The 18,001-nt window shown below is 42.9% G+C and overlaps 2 protein-coding genes across 2 annotated transcripts in view; one reads left to right on the top strand and one right to left on the bottom strand.

Annotated features, from left to right (window-relative positions):
- Window positions 1–10,571, bottom strand: part of LOC139759417 (uncharacterized) — a 245,520-nt gene extending 234,949 nt beyond the window's left edge. Inside the window, exon 1 of the mRNA XM_071681508.1 lies at window positions 9,526–10,571. Coding sequence (XP_071537609.1) covers window positions 9,526–9,777 — 252 coding nt within the window. The 5' untranslated portion in view covers window positions 9,778–10,571. The remainder of the gene's footprint in view (window positions 1–9,525) is intronic.
- A 900-nt stretch (window positions 10,572–11,471) lies between these two features.
- Window positions 11,472–18,001, top strand: part of LOC139759678 (katanin p60 ATPase-containing subunit A-like 2) — a 259,014-nt gene continuing 252,484 nt past the window's right edge. Inside the window, exon 1 of the mRNA XM_071682079.1 lies at window positions 11,472–11,556. The gene's annotated coding sequence lies outside the window, so the exon portion shown is untranslated. The remainder of the gene's footprint in view (window positions 11,557–18,001) is intronic.

Below are 18,001 nucleotides of genomic sequence, written 5' to 3' on the forward strand. Positions count from 1 at the left end.
AGACAGCAACAAAGTATATATATATATATATATATATATATATATATATATATATATATATATATATATATATATATATATATATATATATATATATATATATATATATATATATATATATATATATATATATATACATAAATATATATATATATATATATATATATATATATATATATATATATATATATATATATATATATATATATATATATATATATATATATATATATATATATGTATATATATATATATATATATATATATATATATATATATATATATATATATATATATATATATATATATATATATATATATATATATATATATATATATATATATATATATATATATATATATAATATATATATATATATATATATATATATATATATATATATATATATATATATATATATATATACATATATATATATTTATATATATATATATATATATATATATATATATATATATATATATATATATATATATACATATATATATATATATATATATATATATATATATATATATATATATATATATATATATATATATATATATATATATATATATAGTGGAAATGAGATAGCCTTGATTTAGGCATTCATTTGCCCATGCCGTCTAAGCCAACATAAACAAAAGACCAGCAATGACTGGTCGATCTAACGGCAGTTGTATAGTCACTGGGTGATCAAAACTCAGACTTACGGTCATCAGTTGACCTAACGGCAGACTTGCGGTCACTCGTTGATCTTAAGCAGACTTGTGGTCACTAATAGATCTAACGGTAGATTTGCCGTTGATGCAACGGCAGACTTGCTATCACAGATCAATCTACTGGTAGACGTCGTCATTGGTCGATCACTGGTCGATCTAACAAAAGACTTGTGGTCATTGGTCGATTTATTGGCAAACTTGCGGTTATTGGTCGATCTAACGGAAAATTTGAGATCATTGGTCGATCTAATGTCAGACTTTCGGTCATTGAACGATCTAACGGCAGACCTACGGTTATCGGTTGATGTAACGGCAGACTCATGGTCAATCTAACGGCAATCTTACGATCACTGGTCGATCTAATGGAAGTTCTACAATCACTGGTTGATCTAGCGGCAGACTTGCGGTCATTGGTCGACCTAACGTTACACTCGCAAAGACTGTCAAGTAATACAGTGTTGACGAGTCGGTAACGATGGCTACTGAAGGACCAGCCGATGAGAAGGTGCGCCACAATCACCACAGGTGGAAAAGCCAGCCCGACATGCGATAAGGTAATACATCTTAGCCCAGATCGAAGGCCTTACTTGCACACCAGGCTGAGTCCGGCCTGTGTCTAGGGGATGATTGGCTAGGAAGAATACCAGAAATGAACAAAGACTTTGTTGTCAGAAGTAGAGATGTGGACACAGGAATCTTCATCATGACTTTGGTCAGATCCAGGGAACCTTACTGAGCAACCCAGTGAGTTGTTGGCAGAAAAATGTTACAAGATCCGCCAGAGAGAGGTGGGCGACCTTGGTCATACCTGCTGGTCACAGTTAAGGTCATAAAACAAGGTCAAGGGTCACGATTGCTCACAAGACCTCATTACCTCATGACACTGCAATACCCATGAACTCAAAACCCCCATTTCATCATCCTAACCACTTCACTATACCCATGTCGTCATTTCCCTCCTAATTCCACCATCTCCATCATGAAAGAGTTTACCTCATCATCATCATAACGTTACCTACGATAACACTTGACTTCACTTCCCAGCACTTCCCAGGAACGTGACTTTTTCCATGACTGTATTGTCTACATGCTGACTTTCCTTACGACTTACCCATCCTGAAGACTTATTTCCCCGCCCCTTTATTACTGTAATGTGCTCATTATTCATGCAGCTACATCACCCATGACTCGACAACCCATGACTGTACAGCGTAATATAACGTGACCACATATATATTTACATGACTGGTCTGATTCGAACCCTGGGAGGGGCGCCGGTCTACCTCGGCCACACGGAGGTTAAGAGACAGTTACCAGTTGCCTTGTGTTCTCTTTAGGTCCCAACCTCATCCCGGTGTGGGTAGCGTGGACTTTATTGTGGCACCAATAGTGTGATAAATACGTCGATGACGACACATGCGCACATATTCATCCTGCTGTGGACCTAACCACACACGTGTATTCAGTCCTAAGTCTATAAACTGGTTTGACTCAACCCCTTCACATAGCAGTATGCAGCTGGTGGATACAAGCATTTAAGAAACAAAGTCGATACGTAAAACACTAAATGATGTCCATTCCCGAAAGGAACGTAAGTTTCAGTAAACCTCAAAAAAACCAAGTCTGGGAACATAAGGAAAACAGTGAGCAAATCACTAACTTTCTTGAGGAGTTGATTTACCGACTTGTGAAGATATTACCAGATTAAAAGCAAAACAGAAACACGGGTATCTTAAACTGTTACCAATTTTAACAAAATAATATATCAATAATCCGTATGGGATCTTGGGGGAGATGTGGTCCTTTGCCAAGGCTGTCACATTCTGCCTGACCTTAACCTACACCCCACCCCCCCAACCCGGCCTTAACCTACATCCTGCTTCACCTTAACCTACATACCCGCTCCGTTTTTATCTACCCCCTGACTGACCTTAACTTACACCCCGGCCAACCTTAACCTTTAACCTTACGACCTTAATTTTCACCCTACTCGACCCTAACCTCAACCCTTCCCGACATTTGTTTTGAAAATACAATTAAGAAATAGTTCATAACAAACGTTCAAGACAAGAACGTTTCATATGAAAAAGAATTAAAGGAAATGATGAAAACAATCAATCTACATATACGTAAATATATATATATATATATATATATATATATATATATATATATATATATATATATATATATATATATATATTATTCTTATTATTTTAGTTTGCTTTGTCGCTGTCTCCCGCGTTTGCGAGGTAGCGCAAGGAAACAGACGAAAGAATGGCCCAACCCACCCATATACACATGTACATACATACACGTCCACACACGCAAATATACATACCTACACATCTCAATGTATACATATATAAACACACACAGACATATACATATATACACATGTACATAATTCATACTGTCTGCCTTTATTTATTCCCATCGCCACCCCGCCACACGTGGAATAACAACCCCCTCCCCCCTCATGTGTGCGTGGTAGCACTAGGAAAAGACAACAAAGGCCCCATTCGTTCACATTCAGTCTCTAGCTGTCATGAAATAATGCACCGAAACCACAACTCCCTTTCCACATCCAGGCCCCACAGAACTCTCCATGGTTTACCCCAGATGCTTCACATGCCCTGGTTCAATCCATTGACAGCACGTCGACCCCGGTATACCACATCGTTCCAATTCACTCTATTCCTTGCACGCCTTTCACCCTCCTGCATGTTCAGGCCTCGATCACTTAAAATCTTTTTCACTCCATCTTTCCACCTCAAATTTGGTCTCCCACTTCTCCTCGTTCCCTCCACCTCTGACACATATATCCTCTTGGTCAATCTTTCCTCACTCATTCTCTCCATGTGACCAAACCATTTCAAAACACCCTCTTCTGCTTTCTCAACCACACTTTTTATTTCCACACATCTCTTTTACCCTGTTATTACTTACTCGATCAAACCACCTCACACCACATATTGTCCTCAAACATCTCATTTCCAGCACATCCACCCTCCTCCGCACAACTCTATCCATAGCCCACGCCTCGCAACCATATAAAATTGTTGGAACCACTATTCCTTCAAACATACCCATTTTTGCTTTCCGAGATAATGTTCTCGACTTGCAAACATTCTTCAAGGCTCCTAGAATTCTCGCTCCCTCCCCTACCCTATGATTCACTTCCGCTTCCATGGTTCCATCCGCTGCCAGATCCACTCCCAGATATCTAAAAGACTTTACTTCCTCCAGTTTTTCTCCATTCAAACTTACCTCCCAATTGACTTGACCCTCAACACTACAGTACCTAATAACCTTGCTCTTATTCACATTTACTCTCAGCTTTCTTCTTTCACACACTTTACCAAACTCAGTCACCAGCTTCTGCAGTTTCTCACATGAATCAGCCACCAGCGCTGTATCATCAGCGAACAACAACTGACTCACTTCCCAAGCTCTCTCATTTATAACAGACTTCATACTTGCCCCTCTCTCCAAAACTCTTGCATTCACATCCCTAACAACGCCATCCATAAACAAATTAAACAACCATGGAGACATCACACATCCCTGCCGCAAACCTACATTCACTGAGAACTAATCACTTTCCTCTCTTCCTACACGTACACATGCCTTACATCCTCGATAAAAACCTTTCACTGCTTCTAACAACTTGCCTCCCACACCATATAGTCTTGATACCTTCCACAGAGCATCTCTATCAACTCTATCATATGCCTTCTCCAGATCCATAAATGCTACATACAAATCCATTTGCTTTTCTAAGTATTTCTCACATACATTCTTCAAAGCAAACACCTGATGCACACATCCTCTATATATATACATTCGTGGGTTTGTGTGTGTGTGTGTGTGTGTGTGTGTGTGTGTGTGTGTGTGTGTGTGTGTGTGTATGTGTGTGTGTGTGTGTGTGTGTGTGCACGTGTGTATGTGTGTACGTGTGTGTGTATGTGTTTGTATATGTGTGTTTGTACGCGTATACGTGTGTGTGTGTGTGTGTGTATGTGTGTGTGTAGGCAAAGAATCACCAGGGCTTGGATGAACATCTTTGGTTTTATTGGCTAACGTTTCGGTAATTACGTATACCATCATCAGAGGCTATAAAGAGGGGTCAGTATGCATGTGATGTCTACATTATGAGTTTCTGTTAGAATCCTAAGATATAAAATGTTCCTAGAATATATAGCATAAAACCCCAACGTGAAATGACTATTCGTGGAAGAATAAAGCGAACTGATAATGACTAGCAGTCCAACCTTGCTTAGAACACATTACAACGTGACTTGTATAATGACTAGCAGTCCAACCTTGCTTAGAACACATTACAACGTGACTTGTATAATGACTAGCAGTCCAACCTTGCTTAGAACACATTACAACGTGACTTATATAATAAATTCAACGGAGACAATATTTCTTAATCGGGATTAAACTTTTGTAGTTCATAAATAGATATCCCAAGTTTGAAATATACATTTCAAAACAACTATACAAATCTACTCATACCTGATAACAACGATACAGCTCTACTCATACCTGATAACAACCATACAACTCTACTCATACCTGATAACAACTATACAACTCTACTCATACTGATAACAGCTATACAAACTCTACTCATACCTATACAACTCTACTCATACCTGATAACAACGATACAACTCTACTCATACCTGATAACAACTATACAACTCTACTCATACCTGATAACAACTATACAACTCTACTCATACCTGATAACAACCATACAACTCTACTCATACCTGATAACAACTATACAGCTCTACTCATACCTGATAACAACTATACAACTCTACTCATACCTGATAACAACTATACAACTCTACTCATACCTGATAACAACCATACAACTCTACTCATACCTGATAACAACTATACAGCTCTACTCATACCTGATTACAACTATACAACTCTACTCATACCTGATAACAACTATACAACTCTACTCATACCTGATAACAACCATACAACTCTACTCATACCTGATAACAACGATACAGCTCTACTCATACCTGATAACAGCTATACAACTCTACTCATACCTGATAACAACGATACAACTCTACTCATACCTGATAACAACTATACAACTCTACTCATACCTGATAACAACTATACAGCTCTACTCATACCTGATAACAGCTATACAGCTCTACTCATACCTGATAACAACTATACAACTCTACTCATACCTGATTACAACTATACAACTCTACTCATACCTGATAACAACCATACAACTCTACTCATGCCTGATAACAACTATACAGCTCTACTCATACCTGATTACAACTATACAACTCTACTCATACCTGATTACAACTATACAACTCTACTCATACCTGATAACAACTATACAGCTCTACTCATACCTGATAACAACTATACAGCTCTACTCATACCTGATAACAACTATACAGCTCTACTCATACCTGATAACAATCATACAACTCTACTCACACCTGATAACACTTATCTATGAACAAAATAACTGTGTTGATTCCTCATTGTTGGTTCTAGTGGGTTAATTTCTGTAATACAAGTTCCAGTGTATGTTTGATGACCTGCTGGCCAGCACAGAGAAGCTGGCTGCCCTGCCCACATTGGCTGGTCATTGTCTTGAGCGTAGTTCCGTATTGTTGAGAAGGGTAATTAATGATTGCAATAAGGCAATTCGTTCGTACTGACAGCGCGTCTTGAGGCGTCGCTTCGTCTGGCCAATATACGAAGCATTACAACTGTTGTACTTATACTGGTAGACAAAGGACGACTACAACTACGCAGGAATACCGTCCTTGAACTTGTAAAGATGACTGGATTGTATTTGTTGCTTTAAAGACTTTAATGTTAACTTGTGGCTACAACTCACGTAATGATACAGTCAATTTCTCACGACGTGTATAACCGACCTTCCCAGTGAACAAGACTGGAAAATACATCACATCCCTGGGTACAGAGGAGGCTATACTGAGGGTAAGGATAATTTATTTGGTGCTTTACCAATATACACATTAATGAAGTTCGAAGGGAAACCTTTCTTATGAAAAATATCTTTCATTGATTCTCCTTCAGTGTGGAATTTAAGATAATAACTGTGGCACACACACACACACACACACACACAGAAGGGGGCCAGGTGAGGATATTCCCTCAAAGGCCCAGTCCTCTGTTCTTAACGCTACCTCGCTAATGCGGGAAATGGCGAATAGTATGGAAATATATATATATATATATATATATATATATATATATATATATATATATATATATATATATATATATATATATATATATATATTATCATTGGGAATAGGGCAGAAAGAATACTTCCCACATATTCCCTGCGTGTCGTAGAAGACGACTAAAAGGGGAGGGAGAGGGGGGCTGGAAATCCTTCCCTCCAGGTTTTTACTTTCCCAAAAGAAGGAACAGAGAAAGGGGCCATGTGAGGATTTTCCCTCTTAGGCGTTCAACGCTACCTCGCTAACGCGAAAAAGAATGTAAGGAACTGGACCTCAAGCTGATGCGGGTAAAACTGAGTGAATCACGAAAGGTGGATGATTATCATTGTGTATCCACCTATCCACGAGAGGGATGAGGAAGAGAACCTGGTGTTTTGGGAGCAGCTGAGTGAGTCTGTCAGCAGTTTTGATGCGAGTGACTGGGTATTAGTGATGGATGATTTGAATACGAAATAGGGCATTGGTGCTGTCATGGGGCATTCAGTGATGTGAATGAAAATGGTGGACAGCTTGTAGAGTTGTGTGCTGAACAAGGACTGGTGATTAGAAATACCTGGTAGAAAATGAGGGACATGCATTAAGTACACCTGAATGAGTAGATGGTCAGTAAGATGGTATTGTCAGGTTATAAGTTGATCAAAAGTTGTGCAAACGTGAGAATGTGCTGAGAAGTGCACCTAGTGGGACGTTTGGTTCTTGTTTGGTGGAGGCGAGGTTGAGGTTTTGTGGAGATTTCAGAAGAGAGAAAATTGTTTGGGTGACTAGAGGGTGGTGAGGATGTGAGCTTAGAAAAGATACATGTGTGAAGCGATACCAGAAGGCATTGAATGCAGAATGACAAAAGGTGAGAGTAAATGAGGTGAGCGAAGAATTGGAGGCATTTAGGGAAGCAGTGCTGGCATGTGCGAGGGAAGTGGGTGGCATGCGAAAGATGGTGGGTGGGCAAGCAAGAGAGGGTAGTAAGTGGTAAGATGACAAGGTTCAGCTGCTATTGAAAGAGAAAATGAAGTGTCTGGTAGTTACTTGCAGGGAAGAAGTGTGAGTGGTTGAGAGATGAGGCTGTACTTCACCTGTTCCTGACAAGGGAAACAACGAACAAGTATGAAGGAAGTATGACGGAAGTATGACGGAAGTATGAAGGAAGTATGACATCTAGCAACATCGTCAGAAATGACGAATAATTGTTAAAGAATTACATCACTGATCCACTGGAACTTGTCTCTAACATTACTAAAGACATGCTCAATTATTTACAGTGTGACGTCATCAACCACAAGTCTAAGTACTTGTTGCCTGACTTCATCGATCAGATGTCTGCGTGTTTGCTGCTTGATGTCATCACTAAGATATGTAATTGTGTTTCTAATTCCCTTTTTATAACAGATTAATCACCAGTCTCTCGACTTACAATCCTCCTCATATGTGGATATTGAAAGATTCTTATTTTCTTGTGTTCAAATTCAGTAACTATGACCGTGGTCGACAACAAGCTGCTAGCCATTCATATGTCCAGGTACCCAGGTCACACAGACCCTGGTACCTGGCCAGTCTTATTATGTCCAGGTGCCCAGGTCACTTCGCCTCTTGAGCCACACAGAGCCTGGTACCTGGCCAACCTTACCATGTACAGGTACACAGGTCCCCTCACCTCAGGCGTCACACAGAGCCTGGTACCTGGCCAACCTTACCATGTCCAGGTACACAGGTCCCCTCACCTCAGGCGTCACACAGAGCCTGGTACCTGGCCAACCTTACCATGTCCAGGTACACAGGTCCCCTCACCTCAGGCGTCACACAGAGCCTGGTACCTGGCCAACCTTACCATGTCCAGGTACACAGGTCCCCTCACCTCAGGCGTCACACAGAGCCTGGTACCTGGCCAACCTTACCATGTCCAGGTACACAGGTCCCCTCACCTCAGGCGTCACACAGAGCCTGGTGCCTGGCCAACCTTACCATGTCCAGGTACACAGGTCCCCTCACCTCAGGCGTCACACAGAGCCTGGTGCCTGGCTAACCCTACCTAACATTCCTGTTAGAGCGAGGAATGTCTTTGTGTTGTGTTCCCGGAAATGTGTTCACTCTTGCCTCTCTCGTTCGTCATTTTCATTTCTTTCTTTTTTTCACACCTGCCTCTGAAGGATTGCGGTATCATGAGACTTTGTATGCTAATATTTGCATTTCATTAACTCGCTTTTTTATCACTTTGCTCATGAATTTATAAACTTTTCACCTGCCATAGTCCTATCCTTTAATTTCTTTATTTTCATCCTCACGCTTTTCTTCTTCCTACATTGTTCTCTCTGAAGTGACTATCTAACTGTAAACCTCATCAAAACAGTTTGTACTTTTCTCGCTTCTTTACATATATAATTATCCTCTCTGATATTTGAATCCGTTTCGCTTACCATTTTCTTCTTACCTTTACCCAATTTTGCTTTCTCTTTTCTTACATTTTCCCTCATTCGTTTCTGGCTCACTTCCCTCTGACGTAACTAAGGCCGACATCACTTACCCCAAGGTCGTTGTTCGGGATGCTCTCGAGGGTGGTGGGCAGGTCGCCCAAGCTGGCCTTCGACTCCTGAGATCGCAAGACTTTGTCCTCGGGCGTGTGGGGCGCCGAGGACCGGGAGCCCGTGGAGCCCTGGCTGGACGAGAGGGCAGAGTTCAGCCGCATCACTTCCAGACCTTCCAGAGACGACTCCAGCTTCCTCTGGGCGTCGGACACGCTGATCCGCTGCAGTTCTTTGCTTTCCCCGCACCCCATGGTCGTGATGCGACGGGGGTAGTGGGGTGTGGGGTGTGGCCAGGTGTGGGTCGGGTGTAGTAGCACTTTGGAGAAGATGGTGGGAGGAAGTTCACTGGGTAAGCAAAAAGGAAAAAAAAAGTTGGTCACCTTGTGGTTTCCTGTAGGTCTTTGGAAGGTGGACTGTGCCCGGAATTAGTTCCTACGAGAGAAATAGAAAAAAAAAAATAATCCGACCACTGAAAGATTCGTTCTTTTAAAGCTGGTAGACGTTGGAATAATGGCAGGTGTGCTTCAAGTGAAATTGATATCGAAAATGACCAAATTCAGCTGAACTATTGTATCCAAAATCCGTGAGCACTTGAAGACTCTCAGACACAAGGTGTTCTGTAACTGTGTAATATCAGATGAAGGAAAATGATAGATGGTCAAGTTTTCCCAGGACACCTGACGCAATATGAAGACTTATTTGTGTTTCCAGCGAGTTTTGTAATTTCTTATTCAAGTTTACGTAAGACAAAGAACGTTCTTCCTTTGAGGCCTGAATGGTTCTCTATAGAGTACATAGTGGTATGTTCCTAAGAGCCTTTTCATGTTTTCCATAACCGTCGCCACAATAGCGTGAGTTACTTAGAACTTGATCCAACACTTTGCAAAGTCATCCATCTACTTAAAAAATGTAAATCAAATGTTTTATCTTGAAGCGAACACGAGATTAGTCTGATATTCCCATAAGACACCATTGGAATCACAGAAACACTGCTCAAGCCGATCAAACAGTGGCTTAGGGTCGACAGAACCTCTGTCCATGAGGCCCAAACCACATGACGCTAGCGACTGACGGGACACTTGAAGGAACGCGCGGTGCCAAGGCTCCCTGCATGACCCATTTTCTCTCATGCAGAAGCACAGAAAACCAGCATTTTTTATCCCAAACACTTAAATTCATATGGCCACTTTACACTTCATTTGTTGAATACGTATGAGTAGTCCTATGTTGAAATATCTATAATTAATGAAAAGAAATCAACTTCAGAATGAGTTAAGCAGAGAGATATATCAGCTCAATGGTATTAGTTGGTGGTGTAAGGAATAGAAAACGGAGACATGTGGGATTCTCGCCATGGCAACGACGTAAATAACATACCGAGTGTGGGGGATCAATCAATAATCCAATTAATATATTGATGAAAGGTCTAGTTTACGGTCCTTCCTTCAACAACATGTTTCATTCACAGTAAAAACCACTAACGATGTTCTCTACCAATATGTTGGAGATAAAATGCACGCATGATGGATTTCCGGTGATTAAGCCATGCGAATATAGAAAGTGGAGATACGTATTCTATCTTCTAAGATTAATATTAGCGTTCTTGTGGGAGTATATTTGTTTCTGTTCAGTACTTTCAGGAGATTCAGCTTCAAGTATGCCATGAAATCTAAATTACGAGAACCGATTGTTAAACTAAGCTGAAAGAGTAGTGCATGTTTTTATCCAAGGAATATTGTCACTTTTGTTCACATTAATAGCAAGTATCTCTGAGCTAAAAAAGAAGAAATATTCGGAATCCCACGATATCCCGTCATACTCACCAATTTGACAATGTAGCTTTCGTTAAAGTGAAGTTTGCTCAAAGTATCGTTCATAACAAATTCATGAACACCATCCTGGGGGAAAGAACGACGCGCGCCGTTAGGTGGCGGTTGCTGGCAACTGTATACAGACGGGTGGCGGGAGCGTCTCGCCGGCAGTCAGCTGGTTGATAGGCCAACGTAAAGTGATCCTACACGTGTGCACAGGTAAGATGAGGGGAACGTGGCCAAGGGATGGGATAGATAATGAACGTAACTCCTATTTGGAGACTTTCATTAGTGTGATCATTACGAAAGATGTGTGTAGAACTGGAAAAGCATTTATCACTGACGTAAATCCACGATGGTCGTCGCCAAGGTCGATCTGGAGAGAAGGCGACTGGAATGGCGAGTTCCTCCGGCCCCATATGTGTGCCACTGAGGCTATGGGTGGCCAAGGGACTAGATTTGTTCACTTGAGTAACACAAGACGACCGTGACCGCACGACCCCTGCTTTAGGGACGCCTCCCACCAGTGGCGTCAGGTTACCATCTATCCTCCTGCCGCCAACCACCTCCTCCGCTCAACTCCTGTAGCATGATGGTATACGACCCTTGAGCGTGACTGTACGACCTTTTTGAACTCTAATGGCCTGTAGCCTAAGGTTTACCAGGGCTAAGGTCACGCACCCGTACCTTAGGGTTAGCACCGTTGTGCTCAAGGAGCATTTTAATGGGTGTTTGCATGAAGAATAAGGGGTCGGTGCGCCCACCTCCCTCCCCCGCGCGCGGGTCTCGTGCATGTCACGCCGTATCGATCATGGCCAACTATTAAAACGTTTCGCTGCCAAGTCTACCTGAGACCTGGCCCAGGTCAGCCCCGGAATGAAGTGCATGTTCTTACTGTAGTAAACCGTGTGACTTGACAGCGGCCACAGGCCAGAGGAATGTAGACGACCCGATGATTTTTGCCATAGCTGGTCAGGTGAAGTGATGATAGTTGCCATAGCTGGTCATGTGAAGTGATGATTGTTCCCATAGCTGGTCAGGTGGAGTGATGATTGTTGCCATAGCTGGTCAGGTGAAGTGATTATAGTTGCGATAGCTGGTCAGGTGAAGTGATGATTGTTGCCATAGCTGGTCAGGTGAAGTGATTATAGTTGCCATAGCTGGTCAGGTGAAGTGATGATTGTTGCCATAGCTGGTCAGGTGAAGTGATGATAGTTGCCATAGCTGGTCAGGTGAAGTGATGATTGTTGCCATAGCTGGTCAGGTGAAGTGATGATTGTTGCCATAGCTGGTCAGGTGAAGTGATGATTGTTGCCATAGCTGGTCAGGTGAAGTGTTGATTGTTGCCATAGCTGGTCAGGTGAAGTGATTATAGTTGCCATAGCTGGTCAGGTGAAGTGATGATTGTTGCCATAGCTGGTCAGGTGAATTGATGATAGTTGCCATAGCTGGTCAGGTGAAGTGATGATTGTTGCCATAGCTGGTCAGGTGAAGTGATGATTGTTGCCATAGCTGGTCATGTGAAGTGATGATTGTTGCCTTAGCTGGTCAGGTGAAGTGATGATTGTTGCCATAGCTGGTCAGGTGAGCCGATGATTGTTGCCATAGCTGGTCAGGTGAAGTGATTTTTTTGCCATAGCTGGTCAGGTGAAGTGATGATTGTTGCCATAGCTTGTCAGGTGAAGTGATGATTGTTGCCATAGCTGGTCAGGTGAAGTGATGATTGTTGCCATAGCTGGTCAGGTGAAGTGATGATTGTTGCCATAGCTGGTCAGGTGAAGTGATGATTTTTGCCATAGCTGGTCAGGTGAAGTGATGATTGTTGCCATAGCTGGTCAGGTGAAGTGATGATAGTTGCCATAGCTGGTCAGGTGAAGTGATGATTGTTGCCATAGCTGGTCAGGTGAAGTGATGATTGTTGCCATAGCTGGTCAGGTGAAGTGTTGATTGTTGCCATAGCTGGTCAGGTGAAGTGATTATAGTTGCCATAGCTGGTCAGGTGAAGTGATGATTGTTGCCATAGCTGGTCAGGTGAATTGATGATTGTTGCCATAGCTGGTCAGGTGAAGTGATGATTGTTGCCATAGCTGGTCAGGTGAAGTGATGATTGTTGCCATAGCTGGTCATGTGAAGTGATGATTGTTGCCTTAGCTGGTCAGGTGAAGTGATGATTGTTGCCATAGCTGGTCAGGTGAAGCGATGATTGTTGCCATAGCTGGTCAGGTGAAGTGATGATTTTTGCCATAGCTGGTCAGGTGAAGTGATGATTGTTGCCATAGCTGGTCAGGTGAAGTGATGATTGTTGCCATAGCTGGTCAGGTGAAGTGATGATTGTTGCCATAGCTGGTCAGGTGAAGTGATGATTGTTGCCATAGCTGGTCAGGTGAAGTGATGATTGTTGCCATAGCTGGTCAGGTGAAGTGATGATTGTTGCCATAGCTGGTCAGGTGAAGTGATGATAGTTGCCATAGCTGGTCAGGTGAAGTGATGATTGTTGCCATAGCTGGTCAGGTGAAGTGATGATTGTTGCCATAGCTGGTCAGGTGAACCGATGATAGTTGCCATAGCTGGTCAGGTGAAGTGATGATTGTTGCCATAGCTGGTCAGTTGAAGTGATGATTGTTGCCATAGCTGGTCAGGTGAACCGATGATTGTTGCCATAGCTGGTCTGGTGAAGTGATGATTCTTGCCACAGCTGGTCAGGTGAACTGATGATTGTTGCCGTAGCTGGTCAGGTGAAGTGATGATAGTTGCCATAGCTGGTCAGGTGAAGTGATGATTGTTGCCATAGCTGGTCAGGTGAAGTGATGATTGTTGCCATAGCTGGTCAGGTGAAGTGTTGATTGTTGCCATAGCTGGTCAGGTGAAGTGATTATAGTTGCCATAGCTGGTCAGGTGAAGTGATGATTGTTGCCATAGCTGGTCAGGTGAATTGATGATAGTTGCCATAGCTGGTCAGGTGAAGTGATGATTGTTGCCATAGCTGGTCAGGTGAAGTGATGATTGTTGCCATAGCTGGTCATGTGAAGTGATGATTGTTGCCTTAGCTGGTCAGGTGAAGTGATGATTGTTGCCATAGCTGGTCAGGTGAGCCGATGATTGTTGCCATAGCTGGTCAGGTGAAGTGATTTTTTTGCCATAGCTGGTCAGGTGAAGTGATGATTGTTGCCATAGCTTGTCAGGTGAAGTGATGATTGTTGCCATAGCTGGTCAGGTGAAGTGATGATTGTTGCCATAGCTGGTCAGGTGAAGTGATGATTGTTGCCATAGCTGGTCAGGTGAAGTGATGATTTTTGCCATAGCTGGTCAGGTGAAGTGATGATTGTTGCCATAGCTGGTCAGGTGAAGTGATGATAGTTGCCATAGCTGGTCAGGTGAAGTGATGATTGTTGCCATAGCTGGTCAGGTGAAGTGATGATTGTTGCCATAGCTGGTCAGGTGAACCGATGATAGTTGCCATAGCTGGTCAGGTGAAGTGATGATTGTTGCCATAGCTGGTCAGTTGAAGTGATGATTGTTGCCATAGCTGGTCAGGTGAACCGATGATTGTTGCCATAGCTGGTCTGGTGAAGTGATGATTCTTGCCACAGCTGGTCAGGTGAACTGATGATTGTTGCCGTAGCTGGTCAGGTGAAGTGATGATTGTTGCCATAGCTGGTCAGGTGAAGTGATGATTGTTGCCATAGCTGGTCAGGTGAAGTGATGATTCTTGCCACAGCTGGTCAGGTGAACTGATGATTGTTGCCATAGCTGGTCAGGTGAACCGATGATTGTTGCCGTAGCTGGTCAGGTGAAGTGATGATTGTTGCCATAGCTGGTCAGGTGAACCGATGATTGTTGGTGTAGACGTGGCTCTCACCATCGATGATTACTCGTTGGTGTAGACGTGGCTCTCACTATTGATGATCAGTCGGTGAGGCCGTTGCTCTCAACATGGATGATCACTCGTTGTAGACGTGGCTCTCAACAATGATGATCACTCGTTGGTGAGGACTGGCTCTCAACATTGATGATCACTCGTTGGTGAAGTCTTGGCTCTCAACATTGATGGTCACACGTTGTTGGGGATGTGGCTCTCAACATTGATGATCACTCGTTGGTGAGGACTTGGCTCTCAACATTGATGATCACTCGGTGAGGACGTGGCTCTCACCATTGATGATCAGTCGTTGGTGAAGACGTGGCTCTCAACATTGACGATCACTCGTTTGTGAGGACGTGGCTCTCAACATTGATGATCACTCGTTGGTGAGGACTTGGTTCTCAACATTGATGATCACTCGGTGAGGACGTGGCTCTCACCTTTGATGATCACTCGTTGGTGAAGACGTGGCTCTCAACATTGATGATCACTCGTTCTTGGGATGTGGCTCTCAACATTGATGATCACTCGGTGTAGACGTGGCTTTCACTATTGATGATCACTCGTTGGTGAGGACGTGGCTCTTAACATTGATGATCACTCGTTGGTGAGGACGTGGCTCTCAACATTGATAATCATTCGTTGATGTGGGTGTGGATCTCAACATTGATGATCACTCGATGGTGAGGACGTGGCTCTCAACACTGATGATCACTCGGTGTAGACTTGGCTTTCAACATTGATGATCACTCGTTGGTGAGGACGTGACTCTTGACATTGATAATCACTCGTTGGTGTGGACTTAGCTCTCAGCATTGATAATCACTCGTTGGTGAGGACGTGGCTCTCAACATTGATGATCACTCGTTGGTGAGGACGTGGCTCTCATAATTGATTATCATTCGTTGGTGTAGACGTAGCTCTCATCTTGATCACTCGTTGTGAGGACGTGGCTCTCATAACTGATGATCACTCGTTGGTGTAGACGTAGCTCTCAACATTGATAATAACTCGGTGAGGACGTGGCTCTCAACACTGATGATCACTCTTTGGTGAGGACGTGGCTCTCAACATTGATGATCACTCGTTGGTGAGGACGTGGCTCTCAACATTGATGATCACTCTTCGGTGAGGACTTGGCTTTCAACATTGATGATCACTCGTTGATGTAGACGTGGCTCTCAACATTGATGACTACTAGTTGGTGTAGATGTTTGCTCCCAACTTTGATGATCACTCGATGATCAGGACGTGGCACTCAACGTTGATGATCACTCGTTGGTGAGGACTTGGCTCTCAACATTGATGATCACTCGTTGATGAGAAAGTGGCTCTCAACATTATTGATCACTCGTTGGTGTAGACGTGGCTCTCAACACTGATGATCACTAGTTAGTGTAGATTGGGCTCTCAACATTGATGATCACTAGTTGGTGTAGACTTGGCTCTGAACATTGATTATCACTCGTTGGTCTAGACGTGGCTCTCAGCATTGATGATCACTCGTTGGTGAGGAAGTATCTCTTAACATTGATGATCACTCGCTGGTGAGGTCTTGGCTCTCAACATTGATGATCACTCGTTGGTGAGGAAGTAGCTCTCAACATTGATGATCACTCGTTGGTGAGGACGTGGCTCTCAACATTGATAATTAGTCGTTGGTAAGGACGTGGCTCACAACATTGGTGATTACTCATTGGTGGGGACGTGGCTCTCACCATTGATGATTAGTCGTTGGTGAGGACGTGGCTCTCAACATTAATGATCACTCGTTGGTGTAGACGTGGCTTTCAACAATGATGATCACTCGTTGGTGAGGACGTGTCTCTCAACATTGATGATCACTCGCTGGTGTAGACGTGGCTTTCAACAATGATGATCACTCGTTGGTGAGGACGTGTCTCTCAACATTGATGATCACTCGTTGGTGTAGACGTGCCTTTCAACATTGATGATCACTCGTTGTAGAGGACGTGGCTCTCAACATTGATGATCATTTGTTGGTGTAGTCGTTGCTCTCACCATTGATAATCATTGGTTGGTAAGGACGTGGCTCTCAACATTGATAATCAGTCGTTGATTTAGACGTGGCCCTCAACATTGATAATCACTCGTTGTGAGGACGTGGCTCTCAACATTGATGATCACTCGTTGGTGAGGACGTGGCTCTCAACATTGATGATCACTCTTTGGTGTAGACGTGGCTTTCAACATTGATGATCACTTTTGGTGAGGACGTGGCTCTCAACATTGATGAATCACTCGTTAGTGTAGACTGGCTCTCAACATTGATGATCACTCGTTGGTGAAGACGTGGCTCTCAACATTGATGATCACTCGTAGGTGAGGACGTGGCTCTCATGATTGATGATCACTCGTTGATGTAGACGTGGCTGTCAACATTGATGATCATTAGTTGATGTAGACGTGGCTCTCAACATTGATGATCGCTAGTTGGTGCATACGTGGCTCAATGTTGATTATCACTCGTTGGTGCGGACGTGGCTCTCAACATTGATGATCACTATTTGGTGTAGACGTGGCTCACTATTGATGATCACTAGTTATTGTATGCGTGGCTCTCAACATTGATGATCGCTAGGTGGTTTAGACGTGGCTTTCAACACTGATGATCACTCGCTGGTGAGGACGTGGCTTTCAGCATTGATGATCACTCGGTGTAGACGTGGCACTCAAAATTGATGATCAGTCGTTGGTGAGGACGTGGCTCTCAACACTAATGATCACTAGTTGGTGAAGACGTGGCTCTCAATATTGATGGCCACTCTTTGGTGTAGACGT

Source organism: Panulirus ornatus, chromosome 33 (genome assembly GCF_036320965.1).
Source record: "Panulirus ornatus isolate Po-2019 chromosome 33, ASM3632096v1, whole genome shotgun sequence".
Classification (NCBI taxonomy): Eukaryota; Metazoa; Arthropoda; class Malacostraca; order Decapoda; family Palinuridae; genus Panulirus; species Panulirus ornatus.